This window comes from Oncorhynchus mykiss, chromosome 23, assembly GCF_057628025.1.
Source record: "Oncorhynchus mykiss isolate SJ-2025 chromosome 23, ASM5762802v1, whole genome shotgun sequence".
In the NCBI taxonomy this organism is placed as follows: Eukaryota; Metazoa; Chordata; class Actinopteri; order Salmoniformes; family Salmonidae; genus Oncorhynchus; species Oncorhynchus mykiss.
In genome coordinates this window covers 44,278,098-44,294,115 of record NC_143044.1, presented here as the reverse complement: position 1 = coordinate 44,294,115, position 16,018 = coordinate 44,278,098, and the positions used below count along the sequence as shown (strand labels likewise).

Sequence of the window (16,018 nt, the reverse complement as noted above, 5' to 3'; positions counted from 1 at the left end):
TAACTTTATAAACCTTATGAATATGGTAAATACTTTTCTGTCTTAGAAATACCCAACTAAAACTCCATGACATGTTGGAGAATACTTACATGCACACACTAAACACAGGTCAAATAAAAGAAACATGAGGAATAGTCCAGTGAGTCCATTCTTATTTGACCTCGATCTCACTCTGACGGCATTTGCTAGATTGAGTGAGGAGAGCGGGGAATTGCGGACTATGGCCAGTACAAGTGGTGTGACTTGCAGGTACACTAATAAGATATAAGGGGTGTTTGGCAATTACAACAAATTAATGGTTATGGGGTGCTGAAACTGCTCAATAAGAGCTGGCCTTTTCAACTCGCTCTCCTGTTTGTGTCTGGATGGCACAATGAGCCAGAAGAGGCGGGCTCAGGTCATCTAGGAGATACAGAGCGGCGCACTCGGGAGTCCATTGATCATGCTGTTGTCACTCAAAGCCGGAGGGGGGGGGGGGTAAACCTCACTGCCGCCTCACGTGTCTTTCTCATGGACCCAGTGAGTGTGAGTACCATGCAGTAACTTACATACACACCGAGATGTGTGTACCATGCAGTAACAGACACTCTGAGATATGTGTGTGTGTGTGTGTGTGTGTGTGTGTGTGTGTGTGTGTGTGTGTGTGTGTACCAGGCTTGTCACCCCTGTCACCGCCTCAGCCAGAAGAAAGATGTTGTCATCACTAAGGTCAGAGGTTACATGGCTGGAGGTTGACGGTAATGTAGTCACTAAAGTGCATAGTTTTGGTGTGTAGTCTAGACTGAAGGACAGAGCGGCAGGAACACAGAAATAGAGTTTCTGTGACAAACCAGATATACATTGGTCTTGTTTCTTTAAATATTGCAAACATTTTTGTTGTTGCCCCTGACAAACTCACCTGATTCAACTGGGGTGGCAGGTAGCCTAGTGGTGTTGGACTAGTACCCGAAAGGTTGCAAGATCGAATCACCGAGCTGACGAGGTTCAAATCTGTCGCTCTGCCCCCAAACAAGGCAGTTAACCCACTGTTCCTAGGCCATCATTGAAAATAAGAATTTGTTCTTAACTGACTTGCCTAGTTAAATAAAGGTAACAAAAAAAACTCAAGGTCTTGATGATTATTTGACAAGTTGAATCAGGTGTGCTTGTCCGGGACTACAACAACAACGTGTGCTGTTGGGAAACACTCCTATAGAGAATGGGCGAGGCATGGTTCTACTGTACAATTTACTGACTTGCTTTTCTTTAGAGGCCAGATGAAAATGTTCTGAAGCTAAACGAATGTGATTCCTAACAAAACCAAGATCTGAAATAATCTTGATACCAGTGTTTGCTTCCCCTTTTTGGCCAACTGCCATATAATGCTAAACCAGCAGAAACTCACACTGGCATGTAGGCTAGAGGGTATTTGTTGACAACACTTATTGACAATTACTGCATCCCAAACAGTACCTAATTCCCTATATAGTGCATTACTTTTGACCAGGGCCCATAGGAGACACACATATTTGTTTGTAATTTATCAATTTCATATGGCTGTTAGCCTATAACCAGAGAATATTCCCCACTGTAGTTCTAAAGGGAAGTAACAGTTAGTTTGGTCACAGACTCCCAGGAAACCAGATGATGTTTCATAAGGGACTGAATAGAACTATATATTGAGTCACTCCCATTTTTCATAGCTCTCTGCGTGTGTGTTCTTGTTCCCCAGTCTCCATTCTCTCAGTGTTGTTCCTATACACAGTCAGTAGAACAGGAAATGATACAGAGGCAGTCAGGCAAGTTGAAACCTGTGCACACACACACAGCCCCGTGGTAGACAACTAGGCTTTATAACCGACACTACAGGAGCTCAAAACTTTCTTGGACAAGTGAACTGTAATGTGATGGAAAATATATGCTAAAAGAGAAATAATTACCAGGTGTAATATGATGGGAATTAATGCAAATGGTAGATTTATTAAACTTACTCTAACGTCTGGGATCCACTGAACATTCAGAGAGTAGAGGACAGAGTTTGTACAAGTCTTCTGGCTGTATGCCCACCTCCAGGTATGAATACCTACTGTATTGTCAAGCCTTGAATTACATTAGTTTTATTGTAAAAGTTTGATGTACTGTTAATGTGCATTATTATTTTAACATGAGATTCCCTTTGAACAACACTTCTGCTAGACCCCCTTAGTGTGGATTACATCATGTTTAATGTATTCTAGTCCCCCTTACTGGGGATGAAATCATGTTTAATTTCTGCTAGTCCCTTTTAGTGGGGATTAAATCCTGTTTAATTTCTGCTAGTCCCTTTTAGTGGGGATTAAATCCTGTTTAACTTCTGCTAGACCCCTTGGTGGGGATTAAATCATGTTTATCTTCTGCTAGGCCCCTTTAGTGGGGATTAAATCATGTTTAACTTCTGCTAGTCCCCTTTAGTGGGGATTAAATCATGTTTAACTTCTGCTAGTCCCTTTAGTGGGGATTAAATCCTGTTTAACTTCTGCTAGACCCCTTGGTGGGGATTAAATCATGTTTACCTTCTGCTAGTCCCTTTTAGTGGGGATTAAATCCTGTTTAACCTCTGCTAGTCCCACTAAGGGGGAAATCATAGTTCATTTCTGCTAGTCCCCTTTAGTGGGGATTAAATCATGGTTAACTTCTGCTAGACCCCCTTAGTGGGGATTAAATCATGTTTAACTTCTGCTAGACCCCCTTAGTGGGGATTAAATAATGTTTAACTTCTGCTAGTCCCTTTTAGTGGGGATTAAATCTGTTTTCCATGCACTATTTTACCTTTAGTTAACTAGGCAAGTCAGTTAAGAACAAATTCTTATTTTCAATGACGGTTTAGGAACAGTGCCTTGTTCAGGGGCAGAACAACAGATTTGAACCTTGTCAGCTCTGGGATTCGATCTTGCAACCTTTCAGATACTAGTCCAACGCTCTAACCACTAGGCTACCTGCCACCCCTATCTGACTCCTTATAATTTAGGGTTGGATTGTTACTGTACGCTATAGCAAGTTCAAAAAGTTACCCTTTCCTAAAGAAAATATTTAAAATTCACTCTTACTAGAACAATTGAACTAAGTATTATGTCAGTTGACAACAAAAAAACAACTGTCATGTTGACAGATCAGTTGGTCCACTCACTTTGAATGGGTTAGTATGGAGAGGGAATAGACTTGGACTTCTGACCAGTTATTGGTCCTGGTTGTCAATGATGTCACTACTGAAATTAGTTTTCGGAAGTTCTCCCCGTGTTTCTGGAGGCCTTATATGGCAAACTGAGATTGCAGCTTGACAATGGAGTGAGCTGTGCATCATCAACCCAGGTTGGTGCTGGGCTACAGGCTTCCTGTTCTGTGGGCTCTGTGTTGTGAGTCTATAGAGCTCTTTAAGTTTTGACATTCTGAACTGTAGTGACTGCTGGCAGCAACTTCCTGTAATAATATTTTTATGCATAGCAATGGGAGACAACCTTTACTGATGTCTGCTTGTCCATTGTTCAGGTTAAAATCATGAAACAGAAACAGCCTTACTGGTCACTGCATTCTTTATGATGATAATCTGTAAGGCAGAAGTGGATCATGTTGATTGAGGACAACTATGACGTTAGTAACTGAGTACTCCCACCTCAGAGATCCTATTAAAACACATGTATATAATTCAATGACTCCGATAATGTTGAGGTTTCCAAATGTCTACTACTGTATGGCCGGAGTCCTGTCTCAGTGTACTGGATCTGAATTTGTTTTCATCATGTTTTTAATGTGTGTATGTCCCAAATGCCCACCCTATTCTCTATGTGCCCTGGTTAAAAAGTAGTGCACTATAAAGAGAATAGGGTGCTGTTTGAGACGCACAAAGTTAGATATGCCCATTTTAAATGTACTGTTTTGAATGTTTCCAGCTCCAAGATGAACTCTTTTGAACCGTGACCATCTGCATTTCAACATAGAGGCTCCAGCCAGCAGAGCGGCTAACTAGGCCTAACTACAGTAACTGTAGGCCTAACTACAGTAACATGGCGATGGTGCAGGTGCAGTTTGAGTATGAGTACACAGCCAAGGACGGGGCTCTGGTCTCCATCAAGCCCAACGAGAGGTAATTGAATTGAAAATCTTTATATTCCAGAAAATATTTCACAAAATGGAAATTAGTCTTTAGGTAAAAAAGTAAAATTACAAAGGAACAGATCAGACAACATGATATAGATGATAGAACTTAACAATACATGCACAGTACACGCATCATTGCACAGCCCAAACACATTCTTCACGTTGCCTTTCTGGGCCTCTAATGTTCACAGGTACATCCTGGTCTCCAGGACCAACAACTACTGGTGGCATGTCCGGAAGGACCAGAGGACCAAACCCTTCTATATCCCTGCCAAGTATGTGAGGGAGCTCTCTGTGAAGACCCAGGGCCCACTGGACCTCACTAATTCTGGGACTCAGAGTCGCACATTCTTGCAGTCAACGACTGACAGAGAGCCACTGGACATGTCTAACAAAGGTCAATGGTCAGGTGCTGTGACGAAGGTCCGCATGTCCACGGATCACTCTGCGAGAGCCACCACTCTCAGGATGTCCACGTTCGGGGTCTCACTCGACATTGATGATATCAAGCATTATGAGCACATGAAGACCATGGTGGGACTGCAGACCTCCAATAACGAGACTAGAGATATCCCGCCACATGATCTGAAGAGGCGAAGTTTAGCTCCAGGTTTCTCATTCACCTCAGCCTCAGACGCTCAAGGTCTTGGTGATATGTTGCAGCACTGTTCCCTAAAGCTCCATGTTTCACCTGAGTCCACAAGCGGACTTCCCCAGTTGCAGTCAAGCCCTCCTACACGTATCAAGGATCAAGATAAAGAGCTGATCTCAGATGGCCGGATAACGAAAACACTGCCAGGGGATCCTAGTGGGCTATCTCATTTATCTCAGGACTCAGATATCTATGAGACTATATCAGATGCCCAGCACTCAGAGTTGACAGACTTTGTGGGAACAGAACTGGCTGGATCTTTGGGTTCAACTGAAACACCAGCAGAACAACAGCAGAGCCTGGATCGAACTTCTGGTCTGATTGACATTACAGCCCCTTCCCCTACAGCTCAGGTAAGATTAAGTTTCACTGTAGACATTCATAACATCCTACATACATTTAGAGTATGCAAGTATTTTATTTGACTTTATAATGATTTACATGAGGCCATTTGTAAAGGATGTGAGTTGGATGGGAACGTCAGAGAAAATAACTGGAATTACTAACTTCTGACATCAGTGTGCTGTTCAGTCATGGTAGAACTGGCATCCAGACAAGCATTAGAGGTCTGATGGATAAGCACAGAAGTAATCAAGACTTGCAATGCTCTGTCAATGCTTTTTTCCCTCAGCTTTTTTGAAGAAATTATTACTGAGGTTGGGAATCACTATGTTCACTATTTGATTTGTTCATTGTCGTTACCCTGTTGTGTTTATCTTAAGAAAATGAGAGATTTTATCCAAGATTCACAGAGGAATTATTGTTATACTCTGGGAAATACTCAATGGTTTGCTTCCCCAATGGCACCCTATTCCTTATATATCAGGGGTACTCAACTCTTACCAGTGGTCCAGGGCCTGCTGGTGTTCTGTTCTACCTGATAACTGATTGCATGCACCTGGTGTTCCAGGTCTAAAGGGGAACAATGAAAAAACGTAGAGGAACTGGCTTTGAGGTCCAGAGTTGAGTTTGAGGGCCATATACAGTGCACTACTTTTAACCAGGGCCTCTGTTCAAAAGTAGTGCCCTTTATAAGGAATAGGGTGCCATTTGGGATGCACAATGAATCACAAACAGATGAGAACTAGGCATATGACTTATTCTGTCAGATTTCCCAAAAGTTAATTTGGTCAACAGGACTCAGCTAATGAATCACAAACTATATCACATTCAGGGAAATAGTTATACCATCTGGTTTCCAAAAGCATGACTCAAAAGATGCTTTCAGTAAGTGAGCCTTGTGATCTGCATTAAAGATACATGGTGAGTTTGTGGATAACAGAATGCAGTGAGTTTGATTGAAGGTTGTGCTGTTGTCTTGTACAGACATGTACAAGTTATCCATGAAAGGGTAAAATCCCTGCTAATGTATGGAAAGATTCCTAACATAGCATATACTAGCTATAGTAGACTCCATGTCTTATTCTGTGGCAGCTCATATACACAAGCCCTTTTGCTTTTGTGTGCCAGTCCAATGGGGTAAGGGGTGCCACTGCCCCTAGAATGCAACTGTAGGGTCTGGACCAGCTGATTCAAGTGCTCTATCTGGTCCTTTCGGTACACCTGTCTGGAATACGATTCGCAGGACACAATCACTGTTAGGTGTATGGACCTATGCAATTTGATTGGAACATTTGACTATCTGAGATTTCCCAAAAGCGGAATCCTCTTTCTACCTTTTCTTTCCTCTTCTTTTTTACTTTCGTGAATGTGGGTTAGGGGAGTTGGTGGGGCAACCACGGAACAGGTTGGAAACCGGTTAGTTCGGCTGGTTCAAATACATACCTACTGTAACCAGAAAGGAAAGAGTTAATCAGAAATGTAGGCTACCAACAAACCACTCCCAAACGACTGGCTGTAGCTTCCAGCTGCTACCTGTTTCCAGAGCACCGGTGACGTTGACGAGAATTATACCGCCGTAAAAAATATAAACATTTTGCAAACGCAAATTACATTGACTTCAGTTGGTTGGTTTGACAGGCGTCACAGTGAAGCAACATCGTTTTTTTGAGAAAGCTGAAACATTCCGTGAGTCTGCTTTTCATCGTTGGTTCACCTGTTCCGAGGTAAAGTGACGTAGGCCGCTCCTAGTATCAGGATGTTGTCAAGCATGGAACGAACATTTTATAACCTTCTCAATGCTGAGAATGAATGTATTACATTGTTGCGCTTGCGGGTGGCAATGTGTACACATTTACATTTCTGTATAAACTAGTGTGCAGTGTTTGAAAGTAGTCTGTAAAGTAGGCCTACATTGTTGTTACATTTGCTATAACAGAATTTGAACTAGTTTGCTAACTTGAAACTTCCAGAGAGCTGGTTTGTGGCTCTCCACAATCCTCCTCAGTGGAATTAATGACCCCCTCACTTTCCCCTGTTGGGACACTGATATGCATCCCAAGTGGCACCCTATTATGATAGACGAGCTGTTACTTATGTGGACTTGCCAGGACCCCTCAAGTGGAGCCCCACTGTCCCACAATATAGGTTCCGTTTCCATGATGATGTGGGGGGATTAGAGTTTAATTTAGTCGATGAAGCTAGCCAGGGCTTAGGTTAGGTGGCAGTGCCAACCATGCCGTGTGTGTGTGTGTGTGTGTGTGTATAGGCTGTGCGCACTGGCAATCAAGATAACATTATTGGTAATTTCTCATCGCTACTCAGTACATGTACCTTAGGCTAGTTCCATTGTTTCCTGATTTTAAGCCTTCTAGGTAAATAGTTCATTTGCATACACTGTATACAGATGTTCTATTGTGTTATTGTCTGTAATTTTGTTTATCCCATGTGTAACTCTGTTGTTGTTTTTGTCGCACTGCTTTTCTTTATCTTGGCCAGGTCGCAGTTGTAAATGAGAACTTGTTCTCAACTGGCCTACCTGGTTAAATAAAGGTGAAATAAAAAAATCTGGGATGGTTGATTGGCTAGGCTGTTCTGGATGATAATTGAATGCTGCTATGCAGCAAGTGCAGAATTCCAAATGGCACCCTATTTAGTGCCCCATAGGGATTTGGTCCCTATGGTCAAAAGTAGTGCACTATATAGTTCTGTCCTTTCTGGCATTGGATCCATCCACAGTTCATGTGTTAGTGCCAGCTATTTGCACATTCTATACATTTCCTCTCCCAGCTATGTCATTATTTTCATGCATCCAAATCAACATATGCTAAAAAACATGTTTTTGTAACATTTAAGTTGTGTACAGTACAGTGGATGCATTCTAAATTCTGATGAATAATCTTTAATCAAACAGAATGTACAGAGAGCCTTCAACCTGTATTCACTGTGTTCTAGAGCTGTAATGATGTGCCATGTGCTACAGATTCCTGAAATAAGTAGATGTTTTGGTGCAGCTAGATATCAGTCCTGAAGGCTTTTTCAGGAGTGAATGACAAGGGGTTTTACACTTTGACTCCGTTTTTTCACTTTAAAATGTATGCTAACAAAAAACATTGATTTCAAAGTTTAACAAACCATACAGGTCTATGCACAATGACTACTTTTAACAATTTCCACTGAAAAATGTACAAAATTAAATTTAGTGGAAGAACTGTGCAGATTCAAACTTTGGTAAAGAAATTACAGTAAAATCATGCAATCGCGTTTTCCAAAGAACTGTTAAACATCATGGCAACATGAGTTTGAAAAAGTATCTTTTGGTTATTGAACTACAGTAAGTGAAGTGGATTTGCAGTTGAAGTTTACATTAACTTAGGTCGGAGTCATTAAAACTTGTTTTTCAACCACTCCACAAATTTCCTGTTAACAAACTATAGTTTTGGCAAGTCGGTTAGGACATCTACTTTGTGCATGACACAAGTCATTTTTCCAACAATTGTTTACAGAAAGATTATTTCACTTATAACTCACTGTATCATAATTCCAGTGGGTCAGAAGTTTACATACACTAAGTTGACTGTGCCTTTAAACAGCTTGGAAAATTCCAGAAGATTATGTCATGAATTTAGAAGCTTTTGATAGGCTAATTTACATAATTTGAGTCAATTGAAGGTGTATCTGTGGATGTATTTCAAGGCCTACCTTCAAACTTAGTGCCTCTTTGCTTGACATCATGGGAAAATCAAAACAAATCAGCCAAGACCTCAGACATTTTTTTGTAGACCTCCACAAGTCTGGTTCATCCTTGGGAGAAATTTCCAAACGCCTGAAGGTACCACGTTCATCTGTACAAACAATAGTACGCAAGTATAAACACCATGGGACCACACAGCTGTCATAACGCTCAGGAAGGAGACACGTTCTGTCTCCTAGAGATGAACGTACTTTGGTGCGAAAAGTGCAAATCAATCCCAGAACAACAGCAATGGACCCTGTGAAGACGCTGAAGGAAACAGGTACAAAAGTATCTATATCCACAGTAAAACAAGTCCTATATCAACATAACCTGAAAGGCTGCTCAGCAAGGAAGAAGCCACTGCTCCAAAACCGCCATAAAAAAGCCAGACTACGGTTTGCAACTGCACATGGGGACGAAGATCGTACTTTTTGGAGAAATGCCCTCTGGGTTGAACTGTTTGGACATAAATAGATCTGTTTGGTCATAATGACCATCGTTATGTTTGGATGAAAAAGGGGGAGACTTGCAAGCCGAAGAACACCATCCCAACCGTGAAGCACGGGGTGGCAGCATCATGTTGTGGGAGTGCTTTTCTGCAGGAGGGACTGGTGCACTTCCCAAAATAGATGGCATCATGAGGAAATAAATTATGTGGATATATTGAAGCAACATCTCAAGACATCAGTCAGGAAGTTAAAGCTTGGTCACATCCTTCCAAAATTGTGGCAAAATGGCTTTAGGACAACAAAGTTAAGGTATTGGAGTGGCCATCACAAATCCCTGACCTCAATCCCATAGAAAATCTGTGGGCAGAACTGAAAAAGCGTGTGCGAGCAAGGAGGCCTACAAACCTGACTCAGTTACACCAGCTCTGTCAAGTGGAATGGGCCAAAATTCACCCAACTTATTGTGGGAAGCTTGTGGAAGGCTACCCAAAACTTTGACCCAAGTTAAACAATTTAAAGGCAATGCTACCAAATACTAATTGAGTGTATGTAAACTTCTGACCCACTGGGAATGTGATTAAAGAAATAAAAGCTGAAGTAAATCATTCTCTCTACTATTATTCTGACCTTTCACGTTCTTAAAATAAAGTGGTGATCCTAACTGACCTAAGACAGGGAAATTGTTTTTTTACTAGGATTAAATAAATGTCAGGAAATGTGAAGAACTGAGTTTAAATGTATTTGGCTAAGGTGTATGTAAACTTCCGACTTCAACTGTACAGCCGATAATGGAAATACAGTAACAGAATTGCATCATGGGTCCTTAATCTGTACCACACAGAAATGCATAATTATGGATATGAATGTCCAAACTTGTGAAACATGAGAATGACATCACAGCAGAGTACAGTACAATGTATTCTACCTTTCTTTACTGTACTGTACTATTAGATTGTGCAGTACTGTGTTCTACTCACTGTATTGTGCTCTACTCTACTGTGCTCTACTCTACTGTGCTCTACTCATTTTGCTCTACGGTGCTCTACTCACTGTATAGTACACTACTGTGCTTTACGCACTGCTCTACTCACTGTGCTCTACTCACGGTAATCAAATGTGTTCTAGTCACTGTGCTGACGTTGCTTTCAGAGGCAATTTTTTTTCTTTGGAAATGGTGCCTTCTATGCCTTCATTTCCCAATAAGATAGACTCTTAGCTTTCATATGACACCAATTTGATATGCTCCTATTCGATGGAAATGCCCATCACCTTTACATGTCTTGTAACTGTAGCCTTCACTTACGCTGTGCAATAAGAAATGTAGGGACTAGGGTGCCATTTGGACCTTGATTTCAATCCCTTTCTGACAGCACCCCTTTTTGATTTGAACAAAACCTTCCATACGTGTTTGCCCATGGTAGAAGTGGTCAGAAAGTGACTTTTTAGACCTGAATGCCAAAACATTCAGGAGATAGAGGTGCTCAAAGTTGACCCATTTTACATACCCCAGCCTCTCATGAAACATCCATATCATCATCACTGGAAAATCAATCAACGGTTGAGTTTGATATCATTTGAAAGCTTATAAAAAGTTTTGTCAAACTACTCTATGATTTCTTGAAAAAAAGTATACAATAAATAAACATCTACAGTACCAGTCAAAAGTCTGGACACTTACTCAAGGGTTTAACAAAAAAAAATGTTTTCTATATTATAAAATAATAGTGTAGACATCAAAAACTACGAAATAACACACGTGGAATCATGTAGTAACCAAAAAAGTGTTAAACAAATGAGATTCTTCAAAGTAGTCACCCTTTGCCTTGATGACAGCTTTGCACACTCTTGGCATTCTCTCAACCAGCTTCACCTGGAATGCTTTTCCAACAGTCTTGCAGGAGCGTGTTGGGTTTGAAAAACAAATGGTAGTCCTACTAAGCGCAAACCAGATAGGATGGCGTATTGCTGCAGAATGCTGTGGTAGCCATGCTTGTTAAGTATGCCTTGAATTCTAAATGAATCACTGGTACTGTAACCAGAAAAGCACCATCACACCTCCTCCTCCATGCTTCACGGTGGGAACCACACATGCAGAGATCATCCGTTCACCTAATCTGTATCTCTCAAAGACATGGCAGTTGGAACCAAAATCTCAAATTTGGACTCATCTGACCAAAGGACAGATTTCCACCAGTCGAATGTCCATTGCTTGTGATTTTTGGCCCAAGCAAGTCTGTTCTTCTTATTGGTGTTCTTTAGTAGTGCTTTCTTTGCAGCAATTTGACCATGAAGGCCTGATTCAGTCTCCACTGACCAGTCGATGTTGAGATGTGTCTGTTACTTGACCTCTGTGAAGAATTTATTTGGGCTGCAAATGTTGAGGCTGGTAACTCAAATGAACATATCCTCTGCAGCAGAGGCATCTCTGGGTCTTCCTTTCCTGTGTCGAGAGCCAGTTTCATCACAGCCCGTGATGGTTTTTGCGACTGCACTTGAAGAAACTTTCAAAGTTCTTGTTCCGATTGACTGACCTTCATGTCTTAAAGTAATGATGGACTGTTGTTTCTCTTTGCTTATTTGAGCTGTTCTTGCCATAATATGGACTTGGTCTTTTACCAAATAGGGATATCTTCTGTATACCACCCCTACTTTGTCACAACACAACTGATTGGCTCAAATGCATTAAGTAACTTTTAACAAGGCACACCTGTTAATTGAAATGCATTCCAGGTGACTCATGAAGCTGGTTGAGAGAATGCCAAGAGTGTGCAAAGCTGTCATCAAGGTAAAGGGTGGCTACTTTCAAGAATTTGCTTAACAGTTTTTTCGGTTACTACATGATTCCTTAGGTGTTTTTTCATAGTTTTGATGTCTTCACTATTTTTCTACAATGTAGAAAATACAAAAAATAAAAACCCTGGAATGAGTAGGTGTGTCCTAACTTTTGACTGGTACTTTGTGTCATTGTATAACATTTAACATTAATTAGGGTACGGTATGCAAAATATGTCAGCTTTGGAATGAACCAGGTTAAAAAAAAAGCTTTTTCTGTTTCTAATTAAATTTACTGGCAAAAATAATGCATTTATTTGATCAGAGTTCAAAGTTTTGATTGAATATTGACCTCTGCCTGCCAAAATCAAATGCCAGGAAACTGCTCCAACAGATTGTGTGAGAGAGAGACCTATCTATCTGATCCTGCTCTCTGACAGAAAAGAAGACTGAACACTGTCTGTTTTTTTTTCTCCTCATAAACAGCAACACTGGCCCAAATGACTCCCGATTCCCTATATGGTGCATCTTATTTGTATGGTGCACTTAATACTTTTTACCAGAGCCCTATGGGTCATTCCCTATGGCCCTGTTCAAAAGTAGTGCACTATATAGATAATAGACAGTAATTTGGGACACATGCTAGGCTTGGCTTCTCACTGGGCACAGACGTCAATTCAATGTCTATTCTTCTTTGATTCAACCAACATTCATTCAACCAGTGTGTGCCCAGTGGGTTCTTACTGAAATCATTGGGAGGTTATTTGAGAGTAAGGATGGGTGAATACATTTAGATGAATCCAACATTTAGGGTAACACCGGATGTCATGATCCCAAGACTAAATGGACTCAATTTACATGATCAAAAGAACCATAAATTCCTTAACTATTGTTATAAACAAAATATGAACGTAAAAAACGGTTGTGATCATGTTGATATCGTCATGTTCATGCATACTTCACCAGATCACTAGGTTATTTGCATTCGTACTGGTAAATTGTAACTGCCAAGGACCGAAAGGCTCCTTAGCAGCTAAGACGTAAGACTGCTGAACATCCCCCCCCCATCCCCACTCCTTTTTGTTTGTACACTGCTGCTGCTCACTGTTTATTATCTATGCATAGTCACTTCACCCCTACATACATGTACGGATTGCCTCGGCTGGCCTGTGCCCCCCGCACATTGTCTCTGTGCCTGTACCCCCTGTATATAGCCTCGTTATTTTATTGTGTTACTTTTATCATTTTTTACTTTAGTTAATTTGGTAAATATTTGTTTCACTCTGTCTTGAACTGCATTGTTAGTTAAGGGCTTGTAAGTAAGTAAGCATTTCACGGTAAAGTCTACACTTGTTGTATTCTGCCCATGTGACAAATAATGTTTGATTTGATTTAGTAAACGTACACACACCATTTGAGAGAGAAATGGAAATTCAGCATTTTTCTCTGTGCTTGTTGTGCAAATCTCCTCTAGAGGCTCCCAATGACCGCCCCTCAGCTGTAATGAGACTATTTCATGTTGTGTTTACACAGGCAGCCCAATTCTGATATTTTTTTTCACTAATTCAGATCAGCTCTGAAAAATATCTGATGTGATTGGTCAAAAGTCTAATTCATGAGGAATAAATATCAGATTTGGCCTGCCTGTCTAAACGCAGCCTTTGGCCACGTTCCTCTGCCTAGGTGCTGCTGATGCCTGCCAGATCTTACAATGCCTGGGTAGGTATTTTATTTATCAGCTAACCACATATGTTATAGCAATCTGTCAGTCGATGACATGGCACGCAACCATTGGTTGATGCATGCAATCTTTGGTTGATGCATGCAACATCTGAGCAGGGGAACGCAACCATTGTCTAAAGCAGGTATTCCCAAACTGGGATACGTGTAATGCTGTCGGGGGTACCCCAAATAAAAATGTGATTCACATTAAAATATATATCATAATATTACGTTTTTGAATTTTTTTTTTCCTTCACATTTTCAGAGTATCCTGCCTTGGCAAATCGCGCTGTTAAGACACTGATGCCTTTTACAACCACGTACCTACAGTATGTGAGAGTGGACTCTCAGCCCTCACTAGCATGAAAACTAAATACAGGCACAGACTGTGTGTGGAGAATGATTTAAGACGGAGACTCTCTCCAATACAACCCAACATTGCAGAGTTACGGTGCATCCTTCTCGTTAACTTGTGGTGAGTTATTTAAATAAGGTTTTATATGTAAGATGGTTAAAGAAAGAGAAAAATAATTTATTATTATTATATTATTATTTGTGCCCTGGTCCTATAAGAGCTCTTTGTCACTTCCCAAACTCACACTCATTCTTATGTTTAATAAATGTATAGTGTGTGTGTGTGGCAGTCTTACAATGATGGCAAAAAACATTTGAAAGTGTGCTGACCCTGGTGCTGGAGGGGTTACGCAGCTGGATGTTGAATGTTTGAAGGGGTACGGGACTATAAAAAGTTTTGGAACCACTGGTCTAAAGTATCTTGTTTCCTTAGTCATAGAATCATATTAGATCTGGAATGTCTTTAATTTCATCTTGATGCATGGTTCTTTTTTATGTACTCTATGTTTGTTATGATAGGGTTAACTGCTTGGGACTTCGCTATCAAAGCTCTTGAGATCTACATATCTGTAAATATGCATTTTAACTAAGCAGCTTTACTGCCCTTACAGAAACAACACATTAGTTCACATGTGAAATGTGTTTTCGGAACACTTCACATGTGATCACGTTTTCACTTGTAGTGTCATTTTATCATGTGTTGCTTTAATGCTATCACATTAACTTCACATAAGTTCACATGAAAACATGGATTTTTGGAACACTTCACATGTGAAATGTATGTTTTTTCCGTAAGGGTGTGTACAGTACCGTATGCATTCTTGGACAGCAGTTGTTACCCAACACCTAAGTCAGTTTCGGTATCTTATGTTTCAGACATTGCAGTATGTTCAGAGATTACCATATCTTCTCTTTTTTTCTCTATCCATACATGTAGAATGTATACATCTCTCTGTTCCATCTATGTTCTAGAATTTCTATGTTCTCGAAAATCTATGTTCTCCTGCTTCATATGCGAGCAGGTTCTCTGCCTCGGGGCAGTCAGAAGAGACATGTCAATCAGCCTGGCCTGAGTTAAAGTGAAGTGAGGAGATGGGTAGGGAAGTGATACGGCTGCTGTGCTGTATGTAGATTGTAAATGGAGCCATAACTGCCGTCTCTGGGGTAATCCAGGATTCTGGGCCAGGAGGAGTGATGTAACGGGTAGGAATCAGACTCCATTAATAGGCCGACTGTGTTTTTGTGGCCTGATTTTGGGCCCCAATTTGCTCCTCCATTGTTTTATTGGATGATTTCCAAAGCAGTGAAGTAATTAGGCAGATTGCTGCTTTGTAGCATTGCTCAAGGCTATAAGAGAAAGTTCTGATTATTCTCCTTTAGGGCAATTGGAGGCTATACAAAATATGGCTACCATTTCCTTCTTCAGGAGCTAGTTCAACATCACAACGATGTTTCCTCTTCAACCATTTCCTTCTTCAGGAGCTAGTTCAACATCACAACGATGTTTCCTCTTCAACCATCTCCTTCTTCAGGAGCTAGTTCAACATCACAACGATGTTTCCTCTTCAACCATCTCCTTCTTCAGGAGCTAGTTCAACATCACAACGATGTTTCCTCTTCAACCATCTCCTTCTTCAGGAGCTAGTTCAACATCACAACGATGTTTCCTCTTCAACCATCTCCTTCTTCAGGAGCTAGTTCAACATCACAACGATGTTTCCTCTTCAACCATCTCCTTCTTCAGGAGCTAGTTCAACATCACAACGATGTTTCCTTTTCCGCAGTACATTGCTGTCCCTCTTTTAGTCAACATTATTCATTATAAGGGATGATATTTAAATTTTAAACACTAATTTGAAATACTATTGGTTGGGGTGTTAT

The 16,018-nt window shown here is 40.8% G+C and overlaps 1 protein-coding gene across 17 annotated transcripts in view; it reads left to right on the top strand.

Annotated features, from left to right (window-relative positions):
* Positions 1–1,716: 1,716 nt before the first annotated feature.
* LOC110502963 (rho GTPase-activating protein 27) overlaps positions 1,717–16,018 on the top strand; it is a 46,845-nt gene continuing 32,543 nt past the window's right edge. For 9 of the 17 annotated variants that reach the window (XR_016491143.1, XR_016491142.1, XR_016491141.1 and 6 more), the window contains exons 1-3: positions 1,717–2,052; positions 3,906–4,099; positions 4,305–5,118. Coding sequence is in view for 5 of the 17 variants with exons in the window: in XM_090217505.1 (XP_090073631.1) it covers positions 4,020–4,099; positions 4,305–5,118 (894 nt within the window). In the remaining 12 variants the exon portion in view is untranslated. Of the gene's footprint in view, positions 2,053–3,905; positions 4,100–4,304; positions 5,119–6,348; positions 6,832–14,048; positions 14,259–16,018 lie in introns of those variants that run through there. The other 8 variants (XM_090217520.1, XM_090217518.1, XM_090217515.1 and 5 more) reach the window with 5 other exon arrangements.